At 49.5% G+C, this 13,950-nt stretch overlaps 1 protein-coding gene across 2 annotated transcripts; it reads right to left on the bottom strand.

The window, feature by feature from the left end:
• Positions 1–2,377: 2,377 nt before the first annotated feature.
• NR2F1 (nuclear receptor subfamily 2 group F member 1) lies at positions 2,378–12,731 on the bottom strand. 2 transcript variants are annotated; one of them, XM_014053842.2, is made up of 3 exons: positions 12,177–12,731; positions 9,010–9,537; positions 2,378–3,365 (listed from the first exon to the last, which is right to left on the bottom strand). In XM_014053842.2, the coding sequence occupies exons 1-3, from the start codon at positions 12,607–12,609 to the stop codon at positions 3,085–3,087; spliced, it is 1,242 nt and encodes a 413-aa protein (XP_013909317.1). In that variant the 5' UTR covers positions 12,610–12,731; the 3' UTR covers positions 2,378–3,084. The 2 variants fall into 2 exon arrangements, with proteins under 2 accessions (XP_013909317.1, XP_013909325.1); XM_014053850.2 differs by lacking the exon at positions 12,177–12,731 and adding an exon at positions 10,093–12,156.
• Positions 12,732–13,950: the final 1,219 nt, after the last annotated feature.

Below are 13,950 nucleotides of genomic sequence, written 5' to 3'. Positions count from 1 at the left end.
GCTGTTTGGGAAAAGACTCTGTCACTGCAGCAAAGATGAACTCAAGGCCATCGAACTGCAGCCTAAGTGGCATCCTGGCTTCAAGTGCAAATCAAGGTTTATTTGGCAACCACACCCACTTTCACAGAGGGCAGGGTATACTTTGTGGATTTGTTTATTTTGTTCATTGTTGCTGCTAGTTTCAATACTGCCCACAGCATTTAGATAATCTTGGAAGATAGCTGTGATTTCTAAAACATTTACCTCTCTTTTTTTTGGCGTGGCTAAAGACATTATGCTGTAAGACTAGAAGAAAAAGGCTTTTTTTTTTTAACTAAGGCAGCTGGCCAGCTGAGATTCTGCGAACCTACTAACCCAATGTTTTCCATCAAATATCCTTTGGTTTCTTCCTCCCTTCTTAAAACAAACTGGGAAGTCCACATTCCAAGTATTACAGCATTGGAAATAAGAATAAAACCCCAGTCCTGTAAAACCAAGGCTTTTCCCCACACCTCACATAGACTTTTTCCTCTCTTCCAGTTTTAGAACATCTATTCATGTTGAAAAATGAGTTAGGGTGGGGGGAGTGGGAGAAGAAAAAATTACCGGAGAAATCATAGCCTGGTTTTATGAATTGGAACCCATCTTCTAATTCTGAGAAAGCTTTAGGGTTTCTCAAGGACCTTCATGCCACCAAAGGTTAGACTAGATAATGAAGGTCAAAGCCTAATACATAATATATTATTAAAGTGTCTGATTCTAAAGGTAGGTTTCTCTGGTCCCACTCTGCAAACGTTAGGAGGACAATAGCCAGTTCGGTTTTAGACAGAACTAAAACAAATGAAAGCCAAGCTCTCCTCTTCTTCCAGACAAGGACTAGTCTTTCAGACTAGGGTTTGACAGCAGTGATTATGCAGCTGTAAATGCTCTTCTAGAAATTGGGGCTGAGTCTCCTAGGATCTCTTGTTTGGAATACTGAAGAAAGAAGGGAAGGGAAGGGAAGGGAAGGGAAGGGGAGAGGAGGGAGTAAGTAAGTAAGTAAGTAAGTAAGTAAGTCAAATGAGTTAGGCTGTAAAAGTTTGTTAATGAAAACAAAAAAGTGAAGGAATGCAGGCAGCCAATTAATTGGGGAAAAACCCTGCTATCAATATCTGTAGCTGAAAATCCTGCCTTATCTCGAACCCTTCCTAGTTTGGAAGGCTAGGAAGAGAAGCTGAGAAAAGAGAGAGAGAGAGAGAGAGGATGTGGGCGGGGGAGACTTGCACGAATGTTATTTTTAAAGATCCGGCTTTATTAATACGTTAAGAAAGAGCTCCCTTGGCAGCCGGGTTCTTACAGCTCCATCTCAGATCCTATAAAACATTAATGCGCTGAAAGCTGTTACCGGGATTGGCAGAGACCAGCTCCAAGCCCTGGGAAAGTTGTCGTCTTCAAAAGGGGTTCCGCGCCCTGAGAATCTGCTGATGCACTCGAAAAGGGTGGGGGGAGAAAAAGAAGGTGGATGGGGGTTGGAGCTTTCACTCCTCTGTGTTCAAAGGAAGGAGAAGCCTCAAGGAGACTCCTCAATGTTCCTCCCCCACCCCAGGAAGGACACAGGCCTGTCCTTGGGTCTGAACAGAGCACCAGACATCTGTATCTACAGCTCTCTTTTGCTCTCATACACCCTCTGGAGACCAGATCACCAAGGAATCCTTCTCTGAAAGGACTCAGAAACCTGAAGCCACACTGATATTGGGCTGTGCCATGTGTGAGGGAGTTTAAGACCCATAAAAATATTTAACCTCGACAAAGATAGTCCAAAGGCAACCTCCCTCCTCCCACCCCAACCTTCACATGCAGCATTCCCATTGGTATTCCGGATTATGCACACAGAAGGGCTCAAAGCTACGAGGCTATTAAAGGGATTCTCCAACTTTTTCTATTTCGTCAGCTTCAGTCTCTACCCTTGTAACATCAAACCAATTGGCGTGGGAATGCCTAGAGACACAGGCACCTTACTAGACCCCAGGTTTAACCTGTTATCCCCCATTCCCACCCCTTGAAAGTCTTGAGGGAAGCTGCAAACCAAGGGTTGGTGTGGAGAAGGAAAGTAGGACTCCCAACTCCATAGACAAGCAAGTGGGGAAGGGAACTCAAAGGAGCACAGATTAGGGGGAGGGCAGCGGGACTCCAGGTCCTTCAGGGTGTTCTTGCCTTTTGTTCTTTTTGCTAAATTCTTTTATTTGTGTTTAAATTCTCACTTCAATTTTTTAATTCTTGAAGAACAGCTTCAACAACATATATCGCACTCATTATAAGAAGCAAAGGGTTATATCAAAAATTATTAGTATAGAATCACAGGAAGCCTGGTTTGGAACCAGAAAAAAATACAAAACAGATATAGATACATACACACAGAACAATTCCTTGTTTTTTTTAATAATTATTTGGAAAACGTTATTTCCCCTTCCCTAGATTTTTGTTTCTTGTGTTGGTTTATCTTCTCTCCTTTTTATGCGCATAACGATGTTTTTAAATTTTACAAAAAAAGTGAAAATAAAGACTAATATTTTACAAAATGAAGAGCAATGTTCGTGGTCAGTGTTTCCCCGTGGGTCCCCCTCCCGTTCCCCCTCCCCCTCGGTTCAGTTCGGCTTCAGTTTCCTTTCCGAAAACTGGGTTTGCTGTACACTTGATCCCCATTTCGGTCCGTGATCAATCCAGGAAAATCCATCTCATCCTCTTCCTCCTCTTCCTCTTTCCTCTCTTTCTCGGAGGGGGGTGGGCGGGCGGGCAGTACAATGAGAAAAATCCCTTCGGTCTTTGCTTTTTTTTTTGTTCCTTCGTTTTAAAAAGTCTCCCACCTCGGGGTCGCCGTTGGTTCCAACACAGGCGAGCTGCCCCCTTTTTTGGCCACCGCCGCCGCGCTGGAGTTGCCAGCCTCCGCCAGTCTTTCCTTCAAGACGAGGTCTCCGGGCTCCCGGCCGTGGGGAAGTGGGGCGTTTTGGGTCCCTTTCTTTGCTCTCTCTCTCTCTCCTCGGGACCCCCCCTTTTTCTGGCCGCTCAGCCGCAAGGCCCGTGGCGGGTCGCTAAGCGAGGCTGGTGGGGGGGAGGCCAGGGACTGCTCTAGGAACACTGGATCGACATGTAAGGCCAGTTGAAGCTGCTGCCGGAGAGCAGCATGTCTCGGATGAGCGTCTCGATGGGGGTTTTACCTACCAAGCGGACGAAGAAGAGCTGCTCGATGACCGACGAGGAGACGGTGCGCAGGGAAGGCAGCCGGAGGAGCAGCTTGCCGAAGCGGCTGGGCTGGTTGGGGTATTGGCTGCGCACGTATTCCTCCAGGGCGCACTGCGATTTCTCCTGCAGGCTCTCAATGTGCGCCGCGTCCGACAGGCCACAGGCATCTGTCCGGCCATCAGGAGAAGCAGCGGGGGCGAAAGGGAGAGAGACAGCAGGGCAAGAGGGTTAGCGAGGGCCTGGACATCCCGGCTAGCCGGCAGGTCGCACCCCACCCAACACCCCTCCTCTCCCGACAGGAGACCCCCGGGGAACCCGGACAGCCATTCCCCGGGACCTTCTTCACCTGACTGGCCTCTCTTAAAAATAAAAGGGGGCAGAGGGGATCGGAGATCCGTTTTCGGCGCGGCAACCACGCGGCTGCAGACGCCAGGAGGGGCCCAGGCCTCGCTTCCTTCCCCGAGTTGCATCCTATTGTTAGCCGGTGGACACGCGCACTTTCCCTCCCTGGCGTAGAGAGCGAGAGCGAGGGAAGGGAGGGAGGGAGTCCGCCAGGCCCGCCAGCTGTGCGTGGAGGGGGGGGGAGAGGGGGGAGGAAATCCTTCGTGGACAGACTCCCAAGGACGCCTTACGCCCCCCCCTTCTCCGGCGCGTCCTTCCACACTCGAGGGAAAGGCTCCCGGGTGGGCTGAATGAGGCCAGGTACGGCAGATGAGGGAACCGAACCTGGCTAGGCTAGGATCCCGAGCCCGCTCTGGCACGAAAGGCAGCCGCCTCCATTTCCTGGAAGGGGGGGGGGAGACGAGGAAGGCTGGGACAGAGAGAGAGAGAGAGAGAGAGAGAAGGCGAGGTAGACTAAGCAGCGCCCTCGCTTTGTCTCCGGATCGAGAGGCGATCGCGGAGCCGTTGAAATGTGGCGGCGTTTCTCTTGGAAGCCGGATAATCATTGCCGGGAAAATGGCTCGGCTCCCGGCCCTCCCCTTCCCTCTCCCCCCGCTTTGCGCTAAGAAGGCCGCTTCTTCGTCTTCTGCAGCTGCTCTCGCTCGCCTTCACAAAGCTGCGCCGCCTGCCCGGCCCGAGCTGGGAGGCTGCGGCTAGAGCCGAGGAAGGAGGCCTCCAGAGAGTCGGGAAAGTGCCCAGCTTCAATTTTCTTGCATCTCCCTCCCTCCTTCCGCGTAGGGTTAAAAAAAAAAAGAGAGAGGGGGGGGGCGAGGTAGCCAGCTCTCCTTCCCAATAGCTTTCCGACTGCTTCCCTTTTATTATTATTAACATCTCTTTTATTCATTAAACATGAAGCTCAGTCAAATGAACATTTTAAAATGCGTCACAAATACCATTGACTGGTGCTAATGGTTGATACGGGTTGCTGCCAGCGTCCTAGGTGGTATATTATTATTATTATTATTATTATTATTATTATTATTATTATTATTATTATTATTATTATTATTAAAACAGGGAGAGAGAGAAAAACAAGAGTGGAAGGAAAAGAAGCGAGGGGAGGGAGGGAAGAAGCCACCTGCGCATAAGCGGCGGGTGCTTCGGGCAGGGAAGCGGGGAGCCGCTGTCGTCTGCCTTGTTCAGATTCGTAACTTGTTTTCTTCTATCAATAATAAATATTTCAAAACATCATGATCACAAGGCAGCCGTCAACTAGCAGGGCGGTTTAGCGGAGATCAAAGCAGCTTTTGAGATGGATGTGCGGGTGTGTGTGTGTGCGGGTGTGCGCGCGTGTGTGTATGTAGGTATGAATGTATTAAATCTGGGGGAGGGTCCCCTAAGCAGAGCTTAAAAGTGTAGCACCTTAGAAAAAGGCAATGAAAAATTATTTGCACAATTCTTTCTGAGCTGTTGTTTTAGCTGGCCTTGCCTGTGACTTTGGTGACAGGCCCCGGGCCTTTCAAAAGATTGCCAGGCACCTTCATGCCCACGCTTCTGGCCTCAAGCGAAAATAGAAATAAACCAAGCCATAATTCAAACGCTTCTGAGGAAAAGACCTCGCTGACCCCAGCTACAGACTAAGGAGCGCTTAGATGTACAATTACGCACGCCCGACTGTTGTGCTAATCCACGCTTTTGCCTTAAATGCAGTGATCATTTGCAACATCTAAAATCAGAGGAGGAGGTGCAGGGAGAAAAAAGAGAGTGAGAATGTGAGTGAGAGAGAGAGAGAGAGAGAGGAAAGGAGGGAGGGAAGGAGGGAGATTGCAATACACAGACGTCATGCAACAGAGACCTGCCCTTATTTGTGGTCCATTATAGTGAAGAGTCACTATCTTCTTTAGCTGTGACTAAGAGATCTTCCTCCTCTTACACCCTCTAGCTTCTACTCCCCCTCTTTGCCACGTTGCCCTTTTCCACCGGGGTCTTCAGTTTCAGGCAACTTCTAAATAAGGCAGGATGAAAGGGTCTAGTTGCCTCAGCACATCTCTTTGGAGGCTCCCTGCCCTATTCTCTGGATTGGTGAAATATTTATTTCTGCTTCTGCTTTCTCCAGCTTGAGGCCACCACTGGGATTGTGAGAAAAGAGCATCGACAAAGCTCCCCTCCCCTTCTCCTTAATATATCCAACAGATGCTTAATAAAACATATCTTCTTCTGTTATTTTTCTCCCCCCCCCTTTCTTCTTCTTCTTCAAGCTGTACTCCTACCTAGTGCATGAGGGGTGGGCTTTGAATTTACTTGGCACCCCTCGCACTCAAGGTAATTCTCTCCTCCCCAGCAAACATGTCTGGATCGAGGGGATGCTTTTCGACCAGACAACCTGAAAATTAATTAAACAATCTGGGCTATCTGATCGATCAGCTGATTGAGTTGAGATGAAATAGTAGACCAAAGAAGGAGAGTGATGCCTATTCGCCTCCTTTAGCTTACTTTGCAGATAGAAAAGAAAGGAGAGGAGGATAGCAGAAGGTGATGGATGTAGAAACTATGTTTCTTCATTTTTTTATAATTTCCCCTGCAGTCAGTATTTCTTGGTATTTTCCTTTCCAATCAATGGCAGAGAAACTATATAAGTAAATAAAAAATGACTACATAGCAGATGTCAACCAGCTTTTGTTATTAGGTGGAGCATATTTTACCTAATGCACCCAGGAGCCTTACGTGTTCAAAAAAAATTAAAAAATACTGTTGGCAAATGAGAAAATGAGAAATCAACATTTTGTTATTGCCTAGGAAATAGATTTATACATCTGACCTGCTCTGATATTTCTGTGGGTAATATTACCTATATAATTCCAAATTGTAGAGGGATATGCCCTCCCATGTGTTAATTAAAAATAGATTTGCTAAGGAAATTAGCATAGTGGTGTGAAAAGTCAACATGTTGGGGTTAGTTTTTAAGGTGCTGTTTAGATTGAGGTTAGTCTCCAAACTTCTTAGGGGTGAACAAAAATATTCTGAAGTCCAAATGATTGTGATCAAGCAAATAAATAATATATATATAAGAAACTCACTAATCTCCAAGCAGGCTTAAACACTGATCTCTCATCTAAAAAACCCAATGATTTTGAAGCAAGACTTATTTTACATTTAGGATCAGATTGCTGAGTTAAGCCTCTGGGACCAGGTGGCTAAAAATGTTTTTTCCATCCATCAAAGTTTGCTTAAAAAGTTGGATGGCTTGATGAAAGATTTGCCATCAATTACCTTCTGGCCAGCAATCAAAACAAGATTAGCCCAAGTGGAAATGAGTGTATATAAAAACTGAAAGGAGAGGGCAGTTGGAAGTGGGGAAATGTGGGGGTGGATGGGAAAGGACCATTAAAGGGGTTATGCTGGAAAATGCTATTCCAGCAGACCCATTGTTACCAATAGAATAATTATGAACAATTTAACATTGCGGTGAACTGCCCCGAAAAATATAGCAATCATATCTGTTTTATTAAATCAGCCAGGTAAGCCTGGGCCTTGAGGATTTGAGAAAATGGAGGGGGATGGGCATCAGGCCTTTTAATCTGGAGACCATTTCAGTGAAGCCTTTTTAAGCAGCCAGCTTTGTTTACCTTTCTGGCATAAAAAGCTGCTGTTTTAAAACTCATCTGAATATTTCTGCCCTTTGTCCAGTCCTTCGCCTGTCTCCAAAGGAATAAATGGGTTAAGAACAAGTATGGGGAGCTGCAGTTAAAATCACCCTGAAAAATGCCAGCAGGATCCCTTTTTGTCAGTTGTGAAAAAACATGTTTCCGCCACCAAAAATACACAAAAAAACCAGGCCAAAGATAAATGCGGCCCAAACTTGTCCTCTAAGGCTGCTTCATAAATCTCCCCCATTTGTTTTAAGATCTGCACTTGATCCTCTTGCAAAGAAAAGAGTCCTCACTCCCAGCCCTGCATTTGCAGCCAGAGGAACAAGGGGGGGCAGTCACAGTCCACCTCTCTGAGCACTGCGCATACCAATGAGTCCCCATCTAAATAAATTATCCAGTGTTCAAATCGATATTAATACCATGTTTGCTACATTACAGTTTTGCACAAATTTAAGAGTTGTCTGGCCAGAGTGTAAATACTATTTCTCAGGCACGTGAGGCTAGAAATATTGATAGATTCTTCCTCTCAATCAGAAATTTCAGCAAGTCCGGCCAATGAAATCTTTTGTATATTGCTTGGCTTCAGGTTTAAGGGGAAATTTAATAGTACTAAAGCACAGCAAAAGAATTTAAAAACAACAACAGCACAACTATTCCCATGAACTTTCAATCTCACACAATCCTATTTAGGAGTAAATTCTGCTGCATTAGGGGCATTTATTTTTGAGCATGCGATTTTCCTGTGCAGAGTGCAAATTTAACTCACAGGCAGCCATAGCTTTCCTAACCCAAAGGCCATCTTGTATATTTTATCCATAAATCTTTGATTTTGTTGAGATATGGCTCAACCGGGTTTGCAATAATAAAAAGATGTCTGAATTTTTATAGACTTCAACCAGAGCACTTCAAAGGTGAGGTTAATATCCTCTTTTGCAAAGTTAATTTGAGCCATCTATCATAAACAAAATTGTGGACCAGCACATTATCCATCCCTGTTTCTAATTTAATTGAGGGGGGGTGTTGCAGCTAATCTGTTAGTATTGGTATAGAGTTGCCTTGTGTGTTTCTATGTATTTTTCCTCTGGGAAAAAGAGCTTGGAGATGAGAAACTACAGAAACTAGAGAAAGCAAAAGGGTTTGGAGATGGGGGAGAAAGAGAATAAAAATCTAGAGTGAAACCTTGAGAAAAAGGTGAGAAAATATCTCTGCAAATCTTGGGGTGAGCTCTCTCTCTCCCCTTCTTTTTAAGCAGCAAAGGAGTGAAGGGGGGGATTTTTGGCCTTCAGGTCAATTTTTACCTGCTCCTCTGATCACAGCAATTGGAATTATGAACAGTTTCTAGTAAAGGGCGAGGGGGAAATCACAGAGCAATAAAGCCACAATGTGGAGGATTTCTTCGTATCTCTGCCTTCCTATTCAATAAGCTCTGGTGAAAAACCTTGGCCAGGGGTTTAACCTCCTCCTCTCTTTTCTCTCTTTCTTTTTCTCACACATTTTAATTTACTCCCTGCTTGGAAGCCAAACTCCAGCCAAGGCAGCCACAGCAGCAGCCCTTCAGCCTTCGCGTTGCCAATTTCACTGCAGAACCTACAGTTAGGAAGCTACCCCAGCCCACGTCCACCAACTCGTGAGGCCTGCTAGGCCCCAGCGAGGTTTGGCTCCCACACAGCCTGGCGGTGGGGAGCTGTCTCTGCCTGTGCCTTCGAGGGCCTGATTCGCCTCCTCCAGCCTTCCCACCTTCCTCCAGCCTTCCTAGCCCAGCCCGGCCCGGCCCACTGACCTGAGGTGAAGAGGACGATGGCTTTGAGGCAGCTGTATTCGGCGGAATCGACGTGCAGGGCCTTGAGCTTCTCCACCTGCTCCTGGAAGATGCGGATGTGGTCCATGAAGGCCACCACACGGTCGGCGGACATGGGCGAGGCGTGGAGTCCGGCGGCGGCCAGGAGCGGGGCCACGTGCAGCGGCATGGAGCACTGGGCGGCATTGAGGACGAAGAGCTCGCTCCAGGTGAGGCGCAACAGGGCCACCTGGTCGGTGATCTGCAGGTCTGGGAAGAAGGGGATGTTGCGGGCCCACTCGACGGCGCTGAAGAGCAGCCGCGCCGCCAGCTCGCAGATGTTCTCGATGCCCATGATGTTGTTGGGCTGCATGCACTGGCTGCCATAGCGCGACGTCGGGTAAGGCTCGGCTCGCAGCAGCAGCGAGATGTAGCCCGACAGGTAGCAGTGGCCGTTCAGCGGATCGCCGTTGGTCAGCGCGTACTGGCCCGGGTTCGGCTGGCTCGGAGGCATCCTTCCTCGCTGAACCGCTGACGAAAAGAGGGAGAGAGAGAGAAAAGGAGAGGAAATGTGCATCCGGCAGCCTGGGCAAACCCCAGCCCTCCAGGCAGCCCCTCGCCCCGCGCTAAGGCGAAAGCAGCAGCAGCAGCAGCAGCCGAAGCAACGCGCGCGCCCGTGTGCACACACACTCACTCACAAGCGCGCTCCTTCTGACATACGCAAACACACACACACACAAATTCGAAGGTATGGGTATGGGTAATGCGGCAGACACACAGGCACAGACATACACAATGTAAGTCCCCCCTCCCCTCCCGCAACCTTGCATTGTTGTGCAAATGGGGACGACCAGATGCTCCTGCAAGGGAGGTTGTCTTTTCTTTCCCCCCTCCAGCAAGAAGAAGATGAGGATGAGGATGAGAAGAAGAAGAAGAAGAAGAAGAAGAAGAAGAAGAAGAAGAAGAAGAAGAAGAAGAAGAAGAAGAAGAAGAAGAAGAAGGTGGTAGTGGTACGAATAAAAGCACAAGCTTTTCAAAGCTGCCTCTGCCAACGCTTAAAAAAAACCACACAATATCTGGTCCCACCTGCAAAATGTTCCCGCTTCGTCTTTCCAGAGACCCAGTGAGACATTCTGAGTCCTCTTGAGCCCAGTCAGTGCTCAAAGTTGTTGCGGTTGCAAAATACCATCCAGCTAAACCTCCCCTTTATTTGCCAGTCCGGAATCGCACAATAAGGCTACCAAACTGGGAAGGGGGAGGCGGGGGTCAGGGAGAGCTCTCCTTAGCCTTTGAAAGCTACTCTTGCCTTATCAGGTCCCAGTCCCACTAAACACACACACATACACACACACACAGGCAAGCCTCTGCCCAATTTAAATGGAACACTCTGTATTTAAAAGGATGGGGTGGGGTGGGGGTGGGGGGGTTGTTACTGTTAAAAGAGATGAATTAAAATAAATTGTGAACTTACAGAAGCCAAACATGAGCGGCAAGGAAAGAAGGATGACACTAAGCCTTTAACTGTATGGTTCCAGAAAGCACCAACTTGCTACTGCTTTGGCCAGTGAAGACAAACATTTGCAACTGTGCAGCATGCACAACACATACATACGTACACACACGCCTGCACGTACTCCTCGAATGCCATGGATGCATTCACTGTCCCAAATGTAAGCTGTGTTTGGATTTATTTAAAGCTGAACAAAGTTTGTGTACGTGTATAAGGGCGTAAGTGTGTCGATCTACTAATCCGAGGCCAAAAAATTCTAACTTGAGACTTATAAAAATGAAGGTGACAAGGTGAAGAGAGGGCCTCTCCTGAATATTTCCCCCCCCCCAGTTAATACTTTCTCTTTCACACCATTGTATATTTTAATCATTTTCAATCTGGGTATTTCTGCCTTGCTGTCAGAACCTCACTTCGATTTCTGTTACTATAGTTTAGATTTCCAAAGCTGCAGCTGTGCATTTCAAGCACAGTTCAAAAATAGTGGCACATTTTATCTCCTTCATATATTTTTGTACTGATTAATTTCTAGTTATGTTTCTTCAAGATGTCTTTCCTGACAAAAGCTGGCTGAAGTTACAAATGAAGTCATCAGTGGACAGTTTAAAAAAAATAATTCTTTTTTTGCTAGGGCACAAGGGAGAAAGTAGTTTAACATTTTTTTAAAATTTTCACTGCAGAAAATGAATTATTGGATCAATTTGACACTTAGGGCATTTTAAATCAGAGCTTGCCTATATTGCAGTAAACCTAGGCGAAGGAAAAATAAAAAGTAGGTGGAAACATATTATAAAATAAAGGGTGGGGGAAGAACCTTGCTATTACAACTCTGGAAGTATTTGTGTTTGTTTTCAAACATTGACCAGCACAATCCAGAAAGAAGCTATGCTTTGTGGTAACAACAGCAGCAGCAGCAGCAGCAACAACAACAACAACAACAAACACAGCAATCATTGACTTGGGGTGGTTTGCAACTGGTAAGTACCACTGTATTTAAGAGACAATGGGTTTCCTAGGGAAATGAAATGAAGAGAACACAGAGGATTGTGATTGGTGAAATGACAAAAGTTTTTTTTTTAAAAAAGCAGAACACATTCACAAACTTTCCTCCCAAAGCACGGGGGGGGGGGAAAGGAATTTGGGCAAAGGCCAGATGTTGGGAAACGAGAAGTAGCTAGCAGGTGAGGTAGACGGCAGAAAGTAGCAACACAAGCGGCACAATTCACACAGACAGACAGAAGCACGCACAGCCTTGAAACACATTTTCGAGGAAGTTTGACTCGTCTGAAGTTAGGATTCCCATCCAACCACCCCATTCCCATTTTAATAGGAATTAGAAATCGTGAAACGAGGCAGGGGAAGCCAGCATGGAAAGAAAAGGCTGCTTATTTCTCCTTTTCCTCCTTCCTCAGTTCCGAATCAGAATCACTATTATTTTTTTTAAAAAAGGCAGGCATGGGGAGAGGCAGAGTCGACTCATACGCTCGGTAGCCTTGGGTGATGACATTAATAGTAATAATAATAAGAGGACTAATAATCTGCGGATGGAGCGGGGAGCTGCGATGTGTGGGGGGAGGGCAGCAGGTCTCCCCCTTCCCTCTCCGGGACCCGCTCCTCCACACACCCCGCCTGGAGTTTAGAATAGGGAGGAAATCATATTCACCTTCCCTCCTCATGCCCACTTTGAGGCACTTCTTCAGGCGGCAGTATTGGCACTGGTTGCGGTGGTGCTGGTCGATGGGACAGTTCCGATTGGCCCGGCAAGTGTACGTTAAGTTCCTGCGGACGCTCCGCTTGAAGAAACTTTTGCAGCCCTCGCAGGTGAACTGCCCGTAGTGCTTCCCGCTGGACTTGTCGCCGCAGACCACGCACTCGATGTGCTGCTGTTGCTGCTGCTGGCTCTGGCCGGAGCTCTGCTGCTGCTGGCCCTTGTCGCCCGGCGTGGAGGGGGCGCCCGGCTGGCTCGGCGTTTGCGGCGTGTGGGGGGCCGCCGAGGCCCCTTGCTGCGGATCCCGGCCCGGCTGAGCTGCTCCGGTGGGGCCGCCCCCGGCCACGTCCTCTTGCGCATCTCGCCAGCTGCTAACTACCATTGCCATATCTCAGGGCCCGCGGAGGAAAAAAAACCGGGGGGGGGGGCTCCGCCGGGGAAAAGGCCGGGAGAGGAGGGGGGGTTCGGGCTGGGTGGGGGAGGGGTGGGGTGGGGGAGAAGGAGGCTTCTCGGGCCGGGGTGGGATGGGTGGGGGAGCAGAAGCGAAGGCTCAGGACTCCTCCTGCTTGGCTGCTGCTGCTGCTGCTGCTACGGCCGCCGCTGCCTGCTCTCTCGGCTGGTTGCTTTCCGCTGCTCTCCCCTCCTGCCCTGCCCCCCGCCTGTCCTCCTTCCTGCCTTCCTCCTCCTCTCCGCCTCGCCTTCCCCGCTCCCGCGTTTTCCCTCTCCCCGTTTCGAATTCGGGGTGATTCCTCGGGAGAGGGCGGTGGGATTCCAGCGAGCTTTCAAGGCTTCTCGGCGTTCTTTTCCCCCCCAATGCTCCGGGGAGCGTTTCTCTGCCGCCCGGCCAGAGCCTTTCCTCCTCCTCCTCCTCCTCCTCCTCCTCCTCTTTCCTTCCCTCCAGAAACGCGTCCTTTCTCAAGTTGCAAAACCAAGCGGGGCGAGGAAGCGGGTGGTGGGGAAAGGCATTCAGGAGGGTCACCCTGGGGAGGAGAGGGAGCGGGGGGAGGAGGAGGAGGACAGGGAGGAAGAAGGAGGGAAGGAGGAAGAGGAGGCGATGGGCTCGTCCGACCCAGTCCGGGCCGGCCACAGCCCCGTACCGTCCGAGCGGGTTAGCAGCTCGCACCGCGGGCGGAGAGAAGCAGGAAGCCGAGAGGAAGAAGAAGACCGCCAGGAGGCTGCCTCTGCCGCCGCCGCCTCCTCCTCCGCCGCCTCCGCCTCTGTCTCTGTCGCCGCCGCCGCTGCTGTTAGGAAGGCTGCCGATGCTGCGGCCGCCTCCGCCGCCGCCGCCACTGCCTCCTCCGCCACCGTTCGGTGCCGGGGCCCGACCGGGGGTGTCGCCGCTGGATCGCGCTGGTCCCCGCCGCGAGCCTGGGAACGGAGGGAGGCCGGCGAGGAAGCGGCCGAGGCGAAGCTGCCGCTCAGGGCGCGCGGGTGTCCGGGGGCCAGGTCCAAGGCAGCGCCGCGTCGTCAGCCATTCAGCAGAGGCGCTTCGGGAAGCTCCGGGGACGCCGAGAAGGAGCCGGGCGCGGAGGCCAGCGCCGAGTTGAGGAGGCACTTTGGGGCTCTCTTGCCGCCGCCGCCGTTCTTTGCAGTCCCTCGGCTCCTGCTGCCGCCGCCGCCGCCGCCGCTTCTTTCTTCCACCGGCTCTCTCGTCTCTCTCAGTCCCTCCTTCCGCTTTTAATTTCGGGGGAAATCTAGCAAGGCGAAGCCAGCAGCTTCGCTTTCGCCC

The sequence above is a fragment of the Thamnophis sirtalis genome, unplaced genomic scaffold (assembly GCF_051295495.1).
Source record: "Thamnophis sirtalis isolate CommonGarterSnake01/CBP01778 unplaced genomic scaffold, rThaSir2_p1.2 scaffold_5, whole genome shotgun sequence".
Taxonomy (NCBI): domain Eukaryota; kingdom Metazoa; phylum Chordata; class Lepidosauria; order Squamata; family Natricidae; genus Thamnophis; species Thamnophis sirtalis.
This window is presented reverse-complemented; position numbering and strand designations above follow the sequence as displayed.